The sequence below is a fragment of the Lucilia sericata genome, unplaced genomic scaffold (genome assembly GCF_015586225.1).
Source record: "Lucilia sericata isolate MDLA Ls3-8-SP2 unplaced genomic scaffold, ASM1558622v1 Contig000454F_arrow, whole genome shotgun sequence".
NCBI classification, from domain to species: domain Eukaryota; kingdom Metazoa; phylum Arthropoda; class Insecta; order Diptera; family Calliphoridae; genus Lucilia; species Lucilia sericata.
The window spans coordinates 148,229-171,101 of NW_023994469.1; the positions used below are offsets into that span (position 1 = coordinate 148,229).

At 30.7% G+C, this 22,873-nt stretch overlaps 1 protein-coding gene across 1 annotated transcript in view; it reads left to right on the forward strand.

Annotated features, from left to right (window-relative positions):
- The window catches only part of LOC119605030, a 252,283-nt gene that overhangs the window by 121,683 nt on the left and 107,727 nt on the right, over positions 1–22,873 (forward strand). Inside the window, exon 3 of the mRNA XM_037957970.1 lies at positions 14,152–14,287. Coding sequence (XP_037813898.1) covers positions 14,152–14,287 — 136 coding nt within the window. The remainder of the gene's footprint in view (positions 1–14,151; positions 14,288–22,873) is intronic.

Here is a 22,873-nt window from a genome sequence, read left to right on the forward strand (position 1 = left end):
TTGAAATATTTATCTTTATGGCGCTTGCTATAAACTTAATTATTATTGAAATTGCAAAAAAGCCAAGAATTTGAAAAATATTTCAACAAATCCTGTTTGTTATACCGGGGAGATAATCTTTAGTTGAAATTGAAAATTATAAGAAAAACTAATTGTGGTTTTCAATTAGAGAAATTTGTTAGTAAGTTATTTTTTTTTTGTATAAATAAAAATATTGTGATAATTTTTATGATTTTAATGGAAATTTTATCTAAATTGTTGCTGCTATCGTTGTCAGATTAATAGAAGATTATGATGGAAGTATGCATAGTAAATTATATACTTTAACTATGGGAATAGAAAAGATAATTGTTTATGAGTTTTTGAATTATAAGAAAATATGGTTAAGTTTGCAATTAAAAGCAATTCAGCTAGCTGAATAGGTAAAAATAATAAAGTTTAGTAAAATTTAATAGTTAATACACATTTTAAGAGAATATAATTACAATTCAGCTAGCTGAATTCAAGTAAAAAGAGTTATTCCTTATAATTTAATTAAATTAACTAAAGATCTTAGCAATTCAGCTATGTTGTTTTTTATAAAATGCAATTCAGCTAGCTGAATAGGTCAAAATAATAAAGTTTAGTAAAATTATATAGTTAATACACATTTTAAGAGAATATAATTTTAATTCAGCTAGCTGAATTCAAGTAAAAATAGTTATTCTTTATAGCAATAACTATATTATTGCAAATTATCATATACTTCATTAAATTAGCTAAAGATTTTAGCTATTCAGCTATGTTGTTTTCAGATAATTGTAAATGTATGTAAGAAAATCATACAGAAATATAAAGAAAACTATTTATGAGCTTTAAATTACCAAAAGTATAGTTCAATATATTATTATATGCAATTCAGCTAGCTGAATAGCTAAATAAAGTTGTTTAACGTAACAATTATAGGTTAAAATATCACTAAAGCATAAATTCAGCCAGCTGAATAAATAACACTATTGTTCTTATTAATTGTAATCGCCTTATTAATAAATATTATACAAGATTTCTGTAATTCAGCTAAAGATTTTTCCAATTCAGCTAGCTGTTTATTATATTTCCCATAATAAACTTACTAACGGTTAATTTAATAGTGTTAAATATCTATTCAGTTAGCTAAATGAGTAGAATTATCAATTAGCCAATATAATATTATTGTATTACCTTTGTATTCCTTTAATTACACCTTGCCCTCTTATCTATACACTAAATAATAAGTAATAAAAATCAATTGTCCAACAAAACGGTTCTTTTTTTCTTCTTTAGCCACCTAAAGTATACATTACATTATGGGTTTTTAAATACTTTTTTGTTTTCCTTATTAAAAAGCTATTTAATGTAAACGTTACTTTTTATTTTACTTTAAAGTTAAATAAATATTATATATTAACAAAATAGCCAATAATCGTAAAAATTTAAACGAATTTTAACTTCTTCCTTCCTTTCATAAATATTACTAAACTGCCTGATACGACCACAAGAAGTTATGGGCGCAAACTTATTTTAAGCAATAGAAGAAAAAAAAAAACAAATAAATAAAATTAAAAATCAACCATGCCACACAACAATCACGTTCTTTGTCACCAGCTTAAAAGAAACACATAATATATCACTAGCCTTGAATGACCAAGCAGAGACCAGGCGCACTGCCTGTGACAAATTAACATAAATCAGAGAAATGTCAAATAAATTTTAAAAATTTTGCGGAGAATAGGATAAACTTGATCGCGAAATAAATTATTTTCTAGAAATAAACTACAAATGAATTAGAACTGAACTAGAACTGAACTAGAACTGAACTAGAACTGAACTAGAACTGAACTAGAACTGAACTAGAACTGAACTAGAACTGAACTAGAACTGAACTAGAACTGACTAGAACTGAACTAGAACTGACTAGAACTGAACTAGAACTGAACTAGAACTGAACTAGAACTGAACTAGAACTGAACTAGAACTGAACTAGAACTGAACTAGAACTGAACTAGAACTGAACTAGAACTGAACTAGAACTGAACTAGAACTGAACTAGAACTGAACTAGAACTGAACTAGAACTGAACTAGAACTGAACTAGAACTGAACTAGAACTGAACTAGAACTGAACTAGAACTGAACTAGAACTGAACTAGAACTGAACTAGAACTGAACTAGAACTGAACTAGAAACTGAACTAGAACTGAACTAGAACTGAACTAGAACTGAACTAGAAACTGAACTAGAACTGAACTAGAACTGAACTAGAACTGAACTAGAACTGAACTAGAACTGAACTAGAACGTGAACTAGAACTGAACTAGAACTGAACTAGAACTGAACTAGAACTGAACTAGAACTAAACTAGAACTGAACTAGAACTGAACTAGAACTGAACTAGAACTGAACTAGAACTGAACTAGAACTGAACTAGAACTGAACTAGAACTGAACTAGAACTGAACTAGAACTGAACTAGAACTGAACTAGAACTGAACTAGAACTGAACTAGAACTGAACTAGAACTGAACTAGAACTGAACTAGAACTGAACTAGAACTGAACTAGAACTGAACTAGAACTGAACTAGAACTGAACTAGAACTGAACTAGAACTGAACTAGAACTGAACTAGAACTGAACTAGAACTGAACTAGAACTGAACTAGAACTGAACTAGAACTGAACTAGAACTGAACTAGAACTGAACTAGAACTGAACTAGAACTGAACTAGAACTGAACTAGAACTGAACTAGAACTGAACTAGAACTGAACTAGAACTGAACTAGAACTGAACTAGAACTGAACTAGAACAAAACTAGAACTGAACTAGAACTAAACTAGAACTGAACTAGAACTGAACTAGAACTGAACTAGAACTGAACTAGAACTGAACTAGAACTGAACTAGAACTGAACTAGAACTGAACTAGAACTGAACTAGAACTGAACTAGAACTGAACTAGAACTGAACTAGAACTGAACTAGAACTGAACTAGAACTGAACTAGAACTGAACCAGAACTGAACTAGAACTGAACTAGAACTGAACTAGAACTGAACTAGAACTGAACTAGAACTGAACTAGAACTGAACTAGAACTGAACTAGAACTGAACTAGAATTGAACTAGAATTGAACTAGAACTGAACTAGAACTGAACTAGAACTGAACTAGAACTGAACTAGAACTGAACTAGAACTGAACTAGAACTGAACTAGAACTGAACTAGAACTGAACTAGAACTGAACTAGAACTGAACTAGAACTGAACTAGAACTGAACTAGAACTGAACTAGAACTAGAACTGAACTAGAACTGAACTAGAACTGAACTAGAACTGAACTAGAACTGAACTAGAACTGAACTAGAACTGAACTAGAACTGAACTAGAACTGAACTAGAACTGAACTAGAACTGAACTAGAACTGAACTAGAACTGTAAAGGTATTCATATTCAGCCAGATGAATTTGTGGAAATAACAAAATATTTAATAGTTTTTAACTCTTATTACTTATTGATATAATTTAAGTATATTCAGCTAGCTGAATTTAATTTTTTGTTAAAAAAAAAAAAAAACAAAGCAATTTTATTTAGAAATTGTTAAAAAAAAGCAAAAATAAGCAATTCAGCAAACTGAATTTTGACATTATTTAATTTCCCACTTGACTTACCATACACAAAAAAAAGTCACTATTACTCATACGAAATCCCAATCTCTATTGGCAAATTAAATGGCCTGAAATTGTCAATCAGCTTTTAGGAAATTTTATAATTAAATTTAAAACCTTTGTATTATTTGTGTGCTGCCTAAGACAAAATAAAAAACCACAAGCACGTGCAAGACCACAAGATTGTAGTGTGTATTTGTAAACAATAAAAATCTTCTAAAAAGAAAACAAAATAAAAATAATAGAAAAACAAGTAAGAAATTATAGTCGGGCGAGGCCGACCATATAATACCCTACACCTTTGACAAAAATATAATGTGATTTAGTTGCCATAATAAAGCATTTAAGTTGAATTGTACCTTGCCTTAGATATACATACTTAAGCCGTTTATTGTTGAATAAAATTGTGGACATTTAAGTGAAATTTTGATGGGGGCTTTTCATATGGGCTAGGGTCATATGAGAACCTATTATTATGGAATTCGTGGGGGTCATCAAGTCTTGTATACAACTTGGTTATTGCAGCTTTTTGTCGAGATATGAGTATATTAAACATAATTATGAACTTAAAAGCCCTATTCGGCGGATTCAGTTGTATGGGGGCTAGGTGAAATAATGGACCGATGTAAACCATTTTCAACAGGCTTCATCTACGGTACCATAAAAGATCATGTGCCAAATTTCATTGAATTATCTCCAAAATTGCGACCTGTAGTTTGATTACAAATTTTAAAAGCCCTTTTCGGGGGTTCAGTTGTATGGGGGCTAGGTGAAATAATGGACCGATGGTAACCATTTTCAATAAGCTTCGTCTACGGTACCATAAAAGATCAAGTGCCAAATTTCATTGAATTATCTCCAAAATTGCGACCTGTAGTTTGATTACAAATTTTAAAAGCCCTTTTCGGGGGTTCAGTTGTATGGGGGCTAGGTGAAATAACCATTTTCAATAGACTTCGTCTACGGTACCATAAAAGATCATGTGCCAAATTTCATTGAATTATCTCCAAAATTGAGACCTGTAGTTTGATTACAAGTTTTAAAAGCCCTTTTCGGGGGTTCAGTTGTATGGGGGCTAGGTGAAATAATGGACCGATGGTAACCATTTTCAATAGGCTTCGTCCACGGTACCATAAAAGATCATGTGCCAAATTTCATTGAATTATCTCCAAAATTGCGACCTGTAGTTTGATTACAAGTTTTAAAAGCCCTATTCGAGGGGTTCAGTTGTATGGGGGCTAGGTGAAATAATGGACCGATGGTAACCATTTTCAATAGGCTTCATCTACGGTACCATAAAATATCATGTGCCAAATTTCATTGAATTATCTCCAAAATTTCGACCTGTAGTTTGATTACAAGTTTTAAAAGCCCTATTCGAGGGGTTCAGTTGTATGGGGGCTAGGTGAAATAATGGACCGATGTTAACCATTTTCAATAGGCTTCGTCTACGATACCATAAAAGATCAAGTGCCAAATTTCATTGAATTATCTGCAAAATTGCGACCTGTAGTTTGATTACAAGGATTACAAGCCCTATTGGGGGGTTCAGTTGTATGGGGGCTAGGTGAAATAATGGACCGATCTTAACCATTTTCAATAGGCTTCGTCCCTGGTACAATAGAAGATCATGTACCAAATTTCATTAAATTATCTTCAAAATTGCGACCTGTAGTTTGATTACAAGGTTTACATGGACGGACGGACGGACGGACAGACGGACGGACAGACGGACGGACAGACGGACGGACATAGCTAAATCGACTCAGAAAATGATTCTGAGCCGATTGGTATACTTTAAGGTGGGTATAGGACCAATATTATTGTGCGTTACAAACATCAGCACAAACCCAATATACCCTCCCCACTAAAGTGGTGTAGGGTATAACAAGTAAGAAAGTATAGTCGGGCGTGGCCGACCATATGATACCCTACACCAGTTATGAATATTAAATATGATTTATTTTTCATAATAAAGCATTTATCTTCAATATTCCCTTGTTCCGATACATTTAAGCAATTTATGGATGAAAATCTAATTTTCTGAAAGAGGCTTTATATGGGGGCTAGGGGCAAATATGGACCAAGCCCGATAAAATTTTGTGAATATATTTATATTTACATAATATTTTATTGTGCTAAATTTCATCGCGATATTTGTGTTTATAAGTTAATTTGGGACATTCAAGTAATTTTCTGAAGGGGACTTTGTATGGGAGCTAGGGTCAAATGGGGCCCGATCTTTATGAAATTTGGCAGGGTCATCCAGACTTCTATAAAACTTAGTTGTGCCGCATTTTATCGATATATTTGTAAATTTAACAAAATTATGAGCTCAAAAGCCCTTTTCGGGGGGTTCTGTTCTATGGGGGCTAGGTGAAATAATGGACCGATTTCAACCATTTTCAATAGGCTTCGTCCTTGGGTCAAATAAAACGTGCGTGCCAAATTTCATCCAATTATCTTGAAAATTGCGACCTGTACCTTGCGCACAAGGTTTACATGGACAGCCAGCCAGCCAGCCTGCCAGACGGACGGACGGACGGACGGACGGACGGACATAGCTTAATCGACTCAGAAAACGATTCTAAGCCGATTGGTATACTTTAAGGTGGGTCTAGGACGAATATTTTTGTATGTTACAAACATCAGCACAAATCCAATATACCCTCCCCACTAAAGTGGTGTAGGGTATAAAAAATAATAAAAATAAACACATTTTTAATTAAAATCAATGGAATCAATTTAAGTTGGTTACTATTAATAACATATAGAGCACACACTACACACACACACAAAGAAAACATGACAATCATATACTCTAGCTGGCAATAATATGGTTGTATCTGTCCAAACTATTCTTGAAAACATTTGCAATAGCAACTATAATACAAACATACTTAATACTTTGTTTTAAACTATTGGCTGCAATGCAGTGTTAAAGTTTTCTTGTTGTTCAAGTAGTAGTCTTTGTATTTCCCTTTCCTGTCTCTGGCTAAAGAAATGAGCAAGAGACAATAAGGCACAGTGGTGAGAAAGGAAGAAAATTAAGTATGTTTATACAGATAAAAGAAAGCAATAGTGAAAATTTTCTTGAAAATTAACAAATTCAGCCAGCTGAATTGATATATTATTAAATTCAGCTAGCTGAATTGAAATATTACTAAATTCAGCTAGCTGAATTTGCTGATTTTTGCTAAATCTTGAGTATTAATATTAAATTATGGAGTTTCAATTAATTCAGCTAAGCTGAATAGCATTAAATGGAATTAATTTTAAGAAATTTTATATGTTTCTTAAAATTTTTAATATTTAACTTAATTCAGCTGAGCTGAATTGCTTTAAACTATAGGTTAAACAAAATCTTGAGTAGTTATATTAAATTATAGAGTTTATCTGACCCAATGTGCACATTATACTTATATATATAAGTAGTCATATTGCAAACGTATCTGTATATAGATTTTTGTTATTGTTTCTGTAATAGTGGTACGTGTTAAAGTATACTTTTGGTCACGTTCATTATAGAACCAATAACTTTATAGAAAAAGAATTGAATAAAAATAAAAAATTATCCAAAGAAAATAGTTGTACAAGTACAATAGTTTTCTTTTATTATATTATTGTGGTTGTTCTTTTTATGGCCACTTCTGATGTTGTTGTTGTTGTTATTTTCTTTACATACAACATTATTGTAATTGTCATTTTGTTGTATTAGTCTAAAGTGAAGTATCATTGTGAACAATACTACTTACTGACACTACATCCCCGTTCTATGACTCTGCTTAAGTTCAATTCGTACAAGTGTATGTTGCACGATGGTAAAGTTGTGATAAAATAATGCAAAAAAGCAAAGTTCTTCAATAATAATTGAAATATGGCAACATTTGCTATTTTATGTGGCGTCAGTCACTTGGCCACATTTGTTGCTTTACGAGTGCGTGCTGTGTTTTTTTCATTTCATATTAATTTTTTTTCATTATTACAATTACAAATAGTTTTACTTTAATAGGTTTTTAGCTATTTTTAAATTTATTGCTAGTCTAGCATTTAATACGGAGGGGATAAGTGTGTAAACAATATGTCATTATTGTGGAACTTGTAAATCGTAAAACATAGTAGCAATGTTATAAGTAATTAAATTTTTGCATAAAATATAATGTATAATAAAGCACAAAATGCTTAGTCATAGTATTAAATAACATATTTGTATAATTATGTGGTTTTATTTTAATTCAGTAGCTGAATTGGGAAATTTTTTCAAAATCTTAAGTATTATTAATAAAATGTTGAATTTGAATGAATTCAGCTTAGCTGAATCAGTTTAAAACTAATGAATTGTAATAAACTGTATATAAATTATCTTGTATAGCTGGAATATAGTGTTAATACTCCTATTCAGCTAGCTGAATTGGTAAATTTTTGCATAATCTTAAGTAATACTACTCAAATATTAAATTTACATAAATTCAGCTTAGCTGAATAGTTATCAATGTAAATCTTATATAAAAGTTTTTAAAATTTTTAACTAAAGCGAAAATTCTTCAATTCAGCTAGCTGAATTCATAAATTTTTGATAAAATCTACAGAAATACTAATAAAACAGTTACATTTTATTTTAATCTTAATTATTTTTACAAAATTTTAGATTTTAATAGAATTAACTCAGCAGAATTACTTATATAATCATAATACTTCAATTCAGCTGGCTGAATTGTTAATGCTCAGCAAAATCTTTAGCAATTTTATTAAAAAAATTAAAATAAATTCAACTTAGCTGAATAGCTTAAAACATATAGAAATGTATAAGTAAAGTTTAAATACTTCAATTCAGCTAGCTGAATTTATAAATTTTTCACAAAATCCACAACATTTGCTATTAAAACAGTAAAACTAGAATTATTTGTGATCATTTGAATATTTTTAATGTTATAAAGTTTTTCTAAGTCATATTCAGCTGGCTGAATTCATAATCTTTTGCAAAATCTTTGGTAATATTATACAAATATTAAATTTCAATAAATTCTGCTTAGCTGAATAGCTTTAAAATTAACAATTTCATATAAGTTTCATATAAAACATTTAGAAATTTATAACTAAAGTCTAAATACTTCAATTCAGCTAGCTGAATTTATAAATTTTTCACAAAATACAGAAAATTTGCTATTAAAACTATGAAATTAGAATTATTTAAGATCTTTTGAATACTTTTAATGTCATAAAGTTTTTCTAAATCATATTCAGCTGGCTGAATTGTAAATTTTTTGCAAAATCTTAGGTAATATTATACAAATATTAAATTTTAATAAATCCAACTTAGCTGAATAGCTTATAAATGAACATTTTCATATAAATCGTATATAAAACATTTAGAAATTTATAACTAAAGTCTAAATACTTCAATTCAGCTAGCTGAACTTATACATATTTGACAAAATCTCGAGATTTGCTATTAAAACAGTTAATATTTCAATTCAGCTAGCTGAATTTATACATATTTGACAAAATCTCCATATATGCTATTAATACAGTTAAATTGCAATGTATTTAGTTCAGCTGAATAACTTTAATGCATTATTCAGCTAGCTAAATCTTATTCAGATAGCTTTATTATATTTCTAATACTTATTTTTTAAGTTTTTCATAATTTATTTCATATTCAGCTAGCTGAATTGAATATTTTTTGCAAAACTTTAGCAAATTTATTAAATAATTAACATTTTTATTGTTTAATATATTATTTAGTTAGCTGAATAGCATATTCTTTTGAAATTTCATAACTTTATGTACTTACGTATGAACGTATGTATGTAAATTACTCATTATAACTCTTTATATTTATAAAATTTGAATAATTTCAATCTACTTTTTTATTAACTTAAATTTCAAAGTAAAACTTTTTACAAACATTTACTATTTAATATATCAAATTTATTTAATTGTTTTAGTTTTTTTTGTTTGTTTTTATGTCAATTTCTATATTTGATATTCAAATTTCATATTTTTATAACATTTATAAAGTTTCTATATGGTTGTAATCAAACACAACATGCACTTCAAATTAAAAAAAAAAAAGTTTTGAAAAAAGACCCCAAAATGCTTGTAGCACTAGTAAATGTATATTGACGTCAATATAACGCCCATTTTAGTATTTTAAAACATTTTACCAAACCACACATTGGTTCAATACGTTTAAACTGCTGCATATGTAAGTAGTACAGAGGGGTATACAAAGAACACCGATCGACCTTTAACTCATTCACAATTGGGTGCACGCACCAAAATGGAAAAAAAATAACAAACCTTGTCCATTCAACTGCTTCTCTGACAGTATTAGATGGAATATCAAATTATGCGTATGAACCACTTACATACTTACTTACAAATGAATGTTTTTTTGTAGGGGTTTGGGAATTTGTTTTCAACATTTGTTTTTGGTAATAAATTATTACTACGTTAGTAACTGTAAAGAAGGGAAACAGTGTGTGTAGTCAAAGATTAAACCATATAAATACTATAAGTAATAGCAGCTATATCACTAACTATTTAATATGTATAGCATGTAGCAAATAGTTTGTGTCACTTAAACTATTAAAATAGTGCTTATAACTGTTATTGCTGTGGCATGTTCAAATGTACATATAATATTTATAAAAAGCAATTTTCATGTACCAAAATATTAATATAATATAGGCGTATTTTGTATGGATATTTCTCAGAAATTAACTTCAAAGGAATTTCTCTGTTTGTTTGTTAAATGCTATTGATATTTGTAATGTTCAGTTATTATTTATATCAATATAATTTTTTTCCATAAATGATAATCGTGCCATATTCATAATTTTGTTGTTACATGTTTATCATCATATATAGAAAACAGGGTTTGGTCTGTAAAGTTCTGGTTAATACATATAATTTCGTAGAATTAACATTGAGCTTAATATTAGATTTATAAGAGAGAGTTAATTATGAATTTTTGAATTAAACTTGTTTAGAATAATTTAATTTTTCTTTCGGAAGAGTTTCATAAAACACAAACAGTTTTCATTCATAATTTTAAGTTTTAGAACGATTTCCAGATATTAACAAAATTTGAAATTTTATAAAAAGAATTCTTCAATTTTCTTTGTCATAACAATGATGGACGATGACTTTCGAAGTTTCTTTTAAAATTTTCAATAATTCATAGAACCCTAATCAATAAACGAATAATTTAATTTCAAAATGTTCTTTTTAATCCCATGAATTCTACGTAAAGATTTTTAGGTCAAAATACGTGAGTAATCTCTAAATCGAACTCTTGCAAGTCAATTGATCGATATCGTTCACAAATAGATACACAGAGGAAAAGGAAATATACACGCCTGGTACCAAATTGACACCAAATAGTTTATAATTTTTCAATAACATCCGCTCCGTTGTCAAAGTATATATGTACATACTTACGACAACACTATGTAATGTTGACAACGCAACGTTGTCAACATTGAAACAATTCGTTGTCGAAATCTAAGTTATATACACATCTGTTGTCTAAATGTTAACAAACGTGGTAAGCTCACTATTGCCAACGGATTGTTTGTCGAAATTTAGATTTCGACAACGAATTGTTGCAATGTTGTCAACATTACATAGTATTGTCGTACGTATGTACATATATACTTTGACAAGGGATGGTACTGAAAAATTATAAACAGTTTGGTGTCAATTTGGTACCAGGAGTGTATATTTCATTTTTCCTCTGTGTACGAATATAAGTTTGCCAAATAGTTTAGTCTAAAAACAATCTGCTAATGGCTCATTTTACATCATGAAAGAACCTTGTACCAAGATACATATAATACTCTGGGCTCTTAAAGAGCGTTACAACAACATAGAAATTTACCTTTTTCGGGCCATTCGTCGATTATGTTCGGTAGTACCCCCAGATGAATAAGAATATGCTTTTCATATATATAGTATTGGAGGAAGTGGAGGCGAACACAGAAATAGTAATTACAACTGGCATGGTTAACGAGGCCATCAAAAGCTTTGCGCTCTATAAAGCTGCAGGATCGGATGGGATTTTCCCGGCACTTTTGCAGAGGAGGGCGGGACTGCTTTTCGTATATCTGTCAAAGATTTGTATTGATTATGTATTGACATCGAAGGCGTCTTCAATAACGTACACACTGATACTCTTATCCAATCCTTAGACCAGTTTTATGTTGACCGTGTGCTCCGTAACTGGATCAACTACATGCTAAGGAATAGATGGATAAGCTGCGAAATATACGATACAACCATCAGGAAAAGGGTATTTCACGGTACACCATAGGGCGGCATTTTGTCCCTGTCTGCTATGAAGACAATATCGTAATACTTCTAAGGGGAAAGGTTCCAAATTACTTGTGTAGAAGGGCTGAGGAGGCTCTGAAAACGGCCTTTAGCTGGGCTCAACCTAGAGGCCTCAATGTTAAACCGGCGAAGACAGAAATATGTCTCTTCACAAAAATTTCTGAGTATATTGAACCCAGTTTCCTGGGCAAGAAGATACCGGTGACAGACAGAATTAAGTACTTAGGTGTAATACTTGACCGGAAATTAAGATGGAGGCACCAATGGCATGAAATGTGGCCTTAGTCCTACTATGACACATTGGCTCCATAAAAGTGTAATTAGACCAATCCGAAGTTATGCTTCAATAATCTGGTGGACTTATTGGAAAATAGTGTAATATCAAACTACTACAGGTAGTTCAGCGTACATGCTGTTTGGGTATAAGTGGAGTCATGAGCACTATGTCAACCAAGGCTCTGGAAACAATGCTAGATATTCCACCCATTGAAACATATATAAGATATGGGCAGGCACTTACAACCAAACGGCTCTTTACTTTAGGCGAACTTGCCAAAAGCGGTTATAGGACACGTCATCAATGTATACTGGATACATTGGAAGGCTATACACAATCATCGGACGTGCCCGATCGCATATCAGAGACAAAATATGTCGGAAACTTTGAAGCAGAACTTTAGAGCAAACACCAGTAGGAAAGGATGGCGACAAAGTGGGCCAGAAGACCCAGAAACATAAATATACCACCGATTCAACCCACGATTCGCATCTTTGTTTGATGTGGAAACCCAATTTCTGAAGATGTGAAACACTTGATGGACCGCCATGATATCATTGTAAAGATAGTCTCTTATAAGTGAAGAGTTTCTCTAATACTTAGTTGTTGGAGTGGAGAGGATCCACTCCCAGAATCCTACACATTGCCTAAGTAGCAGTGGATATTCATGCCGCTGATTTAAAGAGTGCAACAGCTCTATCAATATATGTTGCATTAATACATATGAAGGATTTGTATAAGTAGTAGAGGTGCTTTAAGTCCCCATGATTTCCGAAAGAGTTTATGACAGAATACATTTTGAGGGTTTTCATAATGTCAAAGTTTCAAATTTCAGCAGTTAAAAGTTTGTTTTAATTTCCTTGTATAGAACTATAATTTATAAGTCCGCAATTCCTTACCTATTGATTTGTATCTATTGATCAAAACTAACATGAAAGAGCCTACCTACTGTGTATGTTGATTATAGTATAGATTTTGTCATGAGTACATATCTTCTCTTACTCATTCAATAGGTAGTATAATAAAGCTTTTAGTTTTTAATAAAATATTGCTTCAAGTATATAGAAATTCGATTATTATTTTATTGATCTACCCCCGAAATGGGAATATTGAAGTATCGATCGATCTAGATCCATAAAAGTTCCAGATCTGTATCGAAATTACTGTATTCTTAGTTATACTTTGACCTATAGAGTATTAAGTAGTCGTTAAAGTACAAGCAAACTTAAAAGGATCAAGATGACTCAAGAAATATTTTATAATTTAACGTTTCGCAAAAAGTAACCCAAACAAATCTTATCAGCACTTAATAAAAATGACTTCATATTATGTATAAATATTTTTAAAAGTTCTCTTCTGACAACAAATTAATAAATGCTTTAATCATCAAATCTTTTACAAGCTAACAAACAAACTCACTCCTTAAACGATACAGACAGACATTAATACATATTTCAGTTTAATGACATTTTCAAGTCACGTTATGACATTAAATTTTGACATTTTTCTTTTTTAATGGATATAACGTCTATATGTAGTGATTGACTGGCTATTTGCAGTAGTTTATATATGTAAAATTTATAAGCGGCTTTTGTTTATTATATTAACCATATTTGTAAACAAATAAAATTTTATTACTAGATATTTACATATGTGGACATGTATTTATTATTTGTGTATATTTTATACATTAATTAATTAGGAAATTGGTAATGCGTTATTAAGAAAACATTTAAGGTTAATTAATTAAGGTTTTTTTTATCGGTGTTAAACAAATGCTTACATTTGTTAACTTGTAAGGTAGTTGTAACTTTGATGTAATAGTTTAATGATTGTTTTCTTTTATTGTTTTTTGTTACAGGTCCTTTATCTGAAGTACAAACAGCCGTTGGTTTAGAGGTGGCATTACCTTGTGATCTCATGCCCGGCACTATGATAGCCGATAAAGTACAATTGGTGATATGGTATAGACAAGGAAATGTTAAGCCTATATATACGTAAGTTTGTTGTTTTTTTTAACTTTAAATTTCATAAACCTAAAGCTTAAGAAATTATTTCAAAATTATACAAATGATGGCTCTGGCGTTAAGTAATTATGTAACTTTGTATATAATCGATTGCTTAAGTGTTTAATGATTTATAACAAAACAATTAAGGTTTTTCCACAATTTTCTTTACTTAATACTTAAACAAATACAACCATGATTGATGACAATTTCTTAATTGTTTTCCATAAATTTAACATATTACAATAGGCCTCAAATGATTTTAAAAAGAAGAAACTCCCCCTAATTTTAAATATAAAAAGTTTTTTCTAATGAACCATACAAATTAGAGCATACTCCATGGGGGGGTTTGAACTACACCTCTATTTTTATAGCAAAACCCTGTAGAGTTGAGATTTCTTTCTAAAGTTGTCGCTTCAATTGTTAATATTTTTGAAAAAAAAAAAAAACTAAACAAATTATTTTAAAATTTAAATTAAATCATATCAAATGTATATATATATATACAAACCTTAAACAAACTTATTCATTAATAAAATCATAATTAATTAAATAAATTAAAGACAACAAGAAATATTACTTTGTTTTCAAATACCAAACTCTCTATACATTATAACATTACAACAACACTTATTTCTATGGAGTGTGTCATTAGGCGCTCAGTGGCAAGAAAATTTATGAAGCATAACAAATGTTATTAGAGGCGCCTGTTTAGAACACCAATCTTGCCACACCAAATACATACTTCACTTGAAACAAACACTCATAATGAAGTGAGCATGAAAAATTCATAATAAATTCAAAAACAAATTCATACATATAAAAACAATTAAATGCGGGTGTAAATAATGTTTATGTAAATATATAGTATGTTTTCATTATATGTATGTTTTCATTATATGTATGTTTTCATTATATGTATGTTTTCATTATATGTATAAATATTTTTTTGCTGCTTAAAATTATTTAAATATTCTTTTGTTTCGTTTTGTTTTAATGTTTAAATTATACTTGTATTAAACAATATTTTCTTGGTATTAATTGTATATATATTTTTTTTTTAAAAGAAGGAAGAAATATTCCTAAATACAAAAGGATTCAGTAAAGAGTAATTTGTTAGTAAGGAAAGTCACGACTTTGAAATGAACATGACTTTGGCAATTACATAATTTATGTGTATGTACATGGAGATTATGAACACATACACTTGGAAAATTAGTCTAGAAAAGGCAACCAGTTTTAATCTATATAGGAAGTATAAAGAATAAGGTTTATAAGACAGTTTTTCATGCAAAATTTGTTCTATAAACCTTTGATAACTTATTATGAATAAGGCAGTTATACTACAACTCAATTCTTATAAATTTAGACCTTATTGTACCAATCGTAGAAGTTTTAATTCAATACGTTTATAAAGCTTTCCATGTTGTAGTGACACTATACCGGCAATACCTAATTCAGCTAGTATACCCCGGTTTTTGCCTGAATCTTCAACGTTGCTCTAGTCAGATTCTCAACTAGTTCAAAACCTGGATAATTTGGGATACTGAAACGTAATATCTTCTCCATATTTTGTGTAAATCCTTGTTAATCGTATAAAATTCTAATCCATTTAAATCCTTACACAACTTTCGGTTCTTTAAAACGTATTATACAGCCTAGCTAAGTCTTTATAGTCCAGCTTACAGTTTAATCCGTTAACACAGGTCGACAAAATTGTAAAAAAGTCAAATCTCAGGGAACAAGATTGAGCCACGCGAATCTGATTAGATTTTCTCCATCATATCTCTGATTTGAAATATCGCAGTGCCAAAACCATGAGTTTTAAAGCTTTAGGTGAAAATATCTCATAGAAGAAAGAACATATATCAGATGTTAAGCCTTTATTTTAAAGCTGACAGGAAGGACTTTCAGATGACATTTTATAAATGAAGGTATCTTAGCGCAGAAAGTGCTAAAAGTAAAATTTTTCAAACTTTCAAACGCGGTAGGTATGTCAAATCGCAGATGAGACTCAAGAATCGGATGCAGCTCAGCTCAATACTTTAGTAACATAAACTTTGTTCTCTGGATTAAACTGGCATTCAGAATTAGTTCAAGTCTTTAATCTTCTCATCGTTACCTCTTCAGTTGTAATGAAAAACACTGAGCTTCCAGTCTATCCTAGACTATTTCTTAATCTCCAAACTTCCAAATCTATAAGGAAAGTTAAGTTGGATAAAGAAACACTATTTAGGTACCAGTAAGTATATGGAGTTGATCGTAAATCTATTAAATACAATAATGATCTATCTGTTTTTAAAAAACAATATTCCTGTTGCGAATAAATGATCCACAGGCTTTTTTGCAAACTCAGGTATCTAGAACCCTGATCGGCAAAGAGCTTTGTTAAGAGCTTTCTTGCACTCTTAATTTCACACGCATGTATGCATACACATCTATAAAAAACGTTAAAAACCAATAAGAGAACTTATTTTTTACTCTCTGCCGATTGGGGATCTAGAATATTACCGACGTTCTTCAATCCGTTCTTATCTTCTTTTCTCCAAAAATTAAGAAGAGAGAGAACTTTAAATGAGTTTCATGATCTCGGTCGGCAATCGTTATCTTCTAAACTACTTTTGATGTAACTGTGATTAGCTCAGACGTACTGACATGAGTCCAATCATTAATACCAACAAGTATGTCTATAGAACCACGATCGATAAGTCTTATACACAGATTCGTTAGTGACACATTCTTAAAGCGGTCTAGATCAGTGGTGACCAGAAAAAGAGAAAAAGAGAGAGAGAGTTTTAAATGAGAGCAAATTTAATTTACAAAATATTTGTAAATGTTGTTGTTGTTATTTATGTTTGAGAACTTGTATTGTCATTCCGCCAGAGGACTGTTAGGCCATTGTTGGTCTAGATCATGAAAGAGTCTTGTAATCATTCTGAGATCGTTTTCTTCTAAACTACTTTAGATGTAACTAGCACAGAAGTTCTGATATGACAATCTGACAACAGTCCTACAATGCCAATAAGTATGTCTACAGAACAACGATCGACAACTCCTTCCTATACACATAGTGACACATCCTTAAGACAGTCTAGATCAGAGATAGCTAGAAAGAGAGAGAGAGAGAGATTTATAAGAGCGTGAACTTAATTTACAACATATTTGTTGCCATTGTTTAGTTTGGAGAGTTCGTGTTGTGCTTGTGTATTAGTTTTCTGTAAGGGCTCGGACTGTTAAGTCTAGATCATGAAAGAGGCTTGTATTTAATATCTCATTCTGCGATCTTCATTTTCCACACAACTTTTGAAGTAACTGTGACTAGCTCAAACGTTCTGACATGAGTCCAGTCATACTTTTATACAATATAGAAGCCTTAAGATCAGAACATTTTGGGGTTCCAATTTTTCTATAGCCGATCATGTTCAATGTCATAGATCTCATGGTTTTGCAAAATAGTTTTCTTCAAATGTCATAACGATATCAATTCGTGAAAGAGTTTGGTTAGATTTAGAATACGAGTCAATGCAATTGAAAAGATTAAACCTATTGGATAGAGTTAACAAGAGAGTGTATGCAAAGAATTTACGTTTTGATCTTACTACGATCGAGAGCCTTGAGAGATTCAAAACTATCTATAACATCTTGAGATTTGTACAGAGGTGCCACTTTTGACATTTACAAAAGTCTAAAATCAGCTTTTCTGCGACTTTTGTAAACATTTGTGCGAAAGAGATAGAAATATTTTTTTTCTCGTAACGCCTCTGTAAACCATGTGATTTTATGGCCCCGATTTTCCAGGATCGCGATACATCTGATTCTGCATATCGAACCTGGTGTTGTAGTTGCTAAATTTAAACAAATTACAGATGTCGGAATAGAGCATCCAAAGCAGTAATGAAAAGGGAACTAATATCACCGATATTTTTAAATAGAAGGATTTGTGGAACTAATAGTCCAAATAGAAAAAGAGCGAAATGTATTTATAGTGCTCAATTATAGTACTCCTTAAACAATTCGATTTAAAATTCATCTTCCAGCTTAGTGCACTCGCTGCACTTCGAACTAAGCAAACTAACCTAGTACCACCTTCTACAGAATCCAATTACAATGAATTTCCAACTTCTGTTTAATAACTGTGTTGACCGCAAACTATAGATCAATCAGATGTTTTCGAAATGTACCAAAGGGCGTGTGCATATGTGTCACTCCAATACAAAATCAAATAACAATTCCAACTGAAATATTGCAAATTTGTTTTGCAATAATACAAAGCAACATACCAACTATAACACAGCCTAACTTATATGTAGGCCAGCAATCCAACCCAACCCCAGCACTCAGTCAGTCAACCAACCATCAATAGCAAGTTATTAACACAAAACTAAATTTTGCATTACTTCATGGGCTAATGTTGACATTATGTCACAGAGTTGTGGCAATTGTCAAATGAAATCTGTCAAACTGTCGCTTTAAGGAATTTCAATAAGATTTCTGCGAAACACATAACAATAAATTTCATATCAAAAGATTCGAATCAATGCAAGTGTAAATTAAAAAAAATTTCAGAAATTTGTTTTTATATTTGTAGTATTTTTTTTTGTTTAAAGGACTAACATCTGTGCATGTTTGGTGGTGGTTTAACAAATACTTGAAGAAATGGTTTTTTTTTTTTTGGCAATAAAAAAGAAATTATTGTAATATTCTGAACAATAAATTCATGAAAAATGGTTTAATTTAAAAAACAGCATAACAACCGTTAAGTGTGTGCTTTTGGTCTACAAGAAGTAGAGAGTGATGTTAAAAATTTTCAGGGTTGGGTATAACATTGTTTTTCCAGCACAGTTTCCGTTTTGTTTGTTTTCTTTATTTCGCAAAAGGAAAGAGAAACAAGAACAAAAACAGTAATTCCTTTGCTTTGTTTTCTCAAGGGTTTTATTATTGTACTTTTTATAACCCCTTGCTATGTTTTTACAAGAAATAAAAACAATAAAAATGTAAATCATGGAAAAATATTATTAAAAAAAAATACCTAACAAAACGTCAAAACACTAAAAGTATGCAACAAAATAAAACAATATAAAGAAAACAAAGAAATACTTGTAGCATGTTAAGAAACATTTAAAAATTAAAATAATAAGAAAGTAAATGAAATGAAAAAGAAAATATATTCATTAAACTGAAAAAAGTACAAAAACAAAAACAGCAACGGCAGCAACTATTTACAACAAAAGCCCACGCCTTATAAAAAAAACCAAATCACCGTTAAAAGTATAAATTTGCAATTTAGTTTTTAGTTTCCTTTTCCGTTTTCCTCAGAAACAAATTTAAATATTTAAGATGTCGTTTTTTTTTTTCTTTCATTTCTAAGATATTCAATTCACATTTCCATACCTTTTTCTGTTGATCGAAATAACTTTAATAAGTGTCACAAGTGTTGTCACTATATTGACAGACATTTTTCCAGATAATTTTACATGACACTTACTAAAGATATTTTGTATTGTAATTGTCATATGTCACAAGTTTGTAGTCCCTTTTGAAAAAAAAAAAAACAAAACGAAGGAAATTAAAATTTATTTAGCTATTTCAATTTCTAGGTAAGAATTTTTAATAGTTTCTTTAATTTACGATTTGTTGGTGGCTCTTAAATTGTTTCCCCCTCTTGAAAAAGTAATACAAAATGTTTTAAATGTTGTCAACACTCAGTAATTTTTGTCAATACTTTTGGGGGATGATAGTTTTGTTGTTGTTTTACGTGGTGTCATCGTATGTGATCTTTTAGTTAATAACTTAGCTGGAATGATATAGCTACAGTGAGTGACGAAATAGGAGATATTTTTGTGGAAAACATTTCACGATCAAATCATACAATATTGCACTCTATAGTCTAGTCTTTAGTCTAGTCTATAGTCTAGTCTTTAGTCTCGTCTATAGTCTAGTCTTTAGTCTCGTCTATAGTCTAGTCTATAGTCTAGTCTTTAGTCTCGTCTATAGTCTAGTCTATAGTCTAGTCTTTAGTCTCGTCTATAGTCTAGTCTATAGTCTAGTCTTTAGTCTCGTCTATAGTCTAGTCTATAGTCTAGTCTATAGTCTAGTCTATAGTCTAGTCTATAGTCTAGTCTATAGTCTAGTCTATAGTCTAGTCTATAGTCTAGTCTATAGTCTAGTCTATAGTCTAGTCTATAGTCTAGTCTATAGTCTAGTCTATAGTCTAGTCTATAGTCTAGTCTATAGTCTAGTCTATAGTCTAGTCTATAGTCTAGTCTATAGTCTAGTCTATAGTCTAGTCTATAGTCTAGTCTATAGTCTAGTCTATAGTCTAGTCTATAGTCTAGTCTATAGTCTAGTCTATAGTCTAGTCTATAGTCTAGTCTATAGTCTAGTCTATAGTCTAGTCTATAGTCTAGTCTATAGTCTAGTCTATAGTCTAGTCTATAGTCTAGTCTATAGTCTAGTCTATAGTCTAGTCTATAGTCTAGTCTATAGTCTAGTCTATAGTCTAGTCTATAGTCTAGTCTATAGTCTAGTCTATAGTCTAGTCTATAGTCTAGTCTATAGTCTAGTCTATAGTCTAGTCTATAGTCTAGTCTATAGTCTAGTCTATAGTCTAGTCTATAGTCTAGTCTATAGTCTAGTCTACAGTCTAGTCTATAGTCTAGTCTATAGTCTAGTCTATAGTCTAGTCTATAGTCTAGTCTATAGTCTAGTCTATAGTCTAGTCTATAGTCTAGTCTATAGTCTAGTCTATAGTCTAGTCTATAGTCTAGTCTATAGTCTAGTCTATAGTCTAGTCTATAGTCTAGTCTATAGTCTAGTCTATAGTCTAGTCTATAGTCTAGTCTATAGTCTAGTCTATAGTCTAGTCTATAGTCTAGTCTATAGTCTAGTCTATAGTCTAGTCTATAGTCTAGTCTATAGTCTAGTCTATAGTCTGGTCTATAGGCTAGTCTATAGTCTAGTCTATAGTCTAGTCTATAGTCTGGTCTATAGTCTAGTCTATAGTCTAGTCTATAGTCTAGTCTATAGTCTAGTCTATAGTCTAGTCTATAGTCTAGTCTATAGTCTAGTCTATAGTCTAGTCTATAGTCTAGTCTATAGTCTAGTCTATAGTCTAGTCTTCTATAGTCTAGTCTATAGTCTAGTCTATAGTCTAGTCTATAGTCTAGTCTATAGTCTAGTCTATAGTCTAGTCTATTGTCTAGTCTATAGTCTAGTCTATAGTCTAGTCTATAGTCTAGTCTATAGTCTAGTCTATAGTCTAGTCTATAGTCTAGTCTATAGTCTAGTCTATAGTCTAGTCTATAGTCTAGTCTATAGTCTAGTCTATAGTCTAGTCTATAGTCTAGTCTATAGTCTAGTCTATAGTCTAGTCTATAGTCTAGTCTATAGTCTAGTCTATAGTCTAGTCTATAGTCTAGTCTATAGTCTAGTCTATAGTATAGTCTATAGTATAGTCTATAGTCTAGTCTATAGTCTAGTCTATAGTCTAGTTTATAGTCTAGTCTATAGTCTAGTCTATAGTCTAGTCTTTAGTCTAGTTTATAGTCTAGTCTATAGTTTAGTCTATAGTCTAGTCTATTGTTATTCTATAGTCTAGTCTAGAAGACCAAAGTGAGGAGTAGTTCTCTCCAATTTTAACACCCACTGTACATTGTCCACCTATTGCTAAACATAAAGGGTCTTTTAGTATACCACCAAAAAAAAAAAAACAAATATAAATAAAAAACACTTATTAAATATTTTATATTCCACGGGATTCCATGATTACCTATTTGTAGCGTTCTACTCGTGTAAACAACAGCATAGTTCCGTCCTTTGCGTATCGGGTGGTTCTATAAGTATATTTTTTCTAGATGACAGCTAATAAAAGTAAATTAAACATGTCACTTTTTACGATTTCATTTCTATATAGTATATTTTTGTTGTTGCTGTCTTTTATGTTATTATGTGTTAAAGTTTTTGTTGCTGTTATTTTGTCGCATTTTATGCCCTTTAGTTGGGGAATGATAGATGCGATGCGCATACTAGATAGAAGAAATAAGGTATTTTTATTTTATTATTTTTATTTGGTGAGCAAATGTAACACCTTAGATGGTAGAAGACAGAATTTTTGTGTAAAAATGTTGCAGTGTAGAATGGTTGTTGTTGACACTTGGAAAAAGCTATAAAAAAATGGCTGATGGAATGAATGAATGGAGTTGTGGGCATGAGTCATTTTGGTTGTAATTTGGTTTGCCAGGAATTAAATTTATTTAAAAGCTTTATAAAGCAACATGTAAGGAATACTTTTAAGACCCAAGGGACTAGGTTTGGGGTAATTTGAATAAAAATTAAATGGTTTCTTTAATTATTTACATACAGGCTATGTATGTTTATAATTGTTCCTCTAGGGACAATGGTATTGAAATTTTTAGGAACCTTTAGGTTTTTAAATGTGGGAGAAGTTATTTTCAATGTCAGAAACAGATCTTATAAGTAGTTGAGGCAATTGAATTCTAGTCCCCGATGACATTGGCATTGAAATGTTTATTACTATTAACTTTTATTTAGTGGGGAGTTATTTTTAAGATCTGGAAA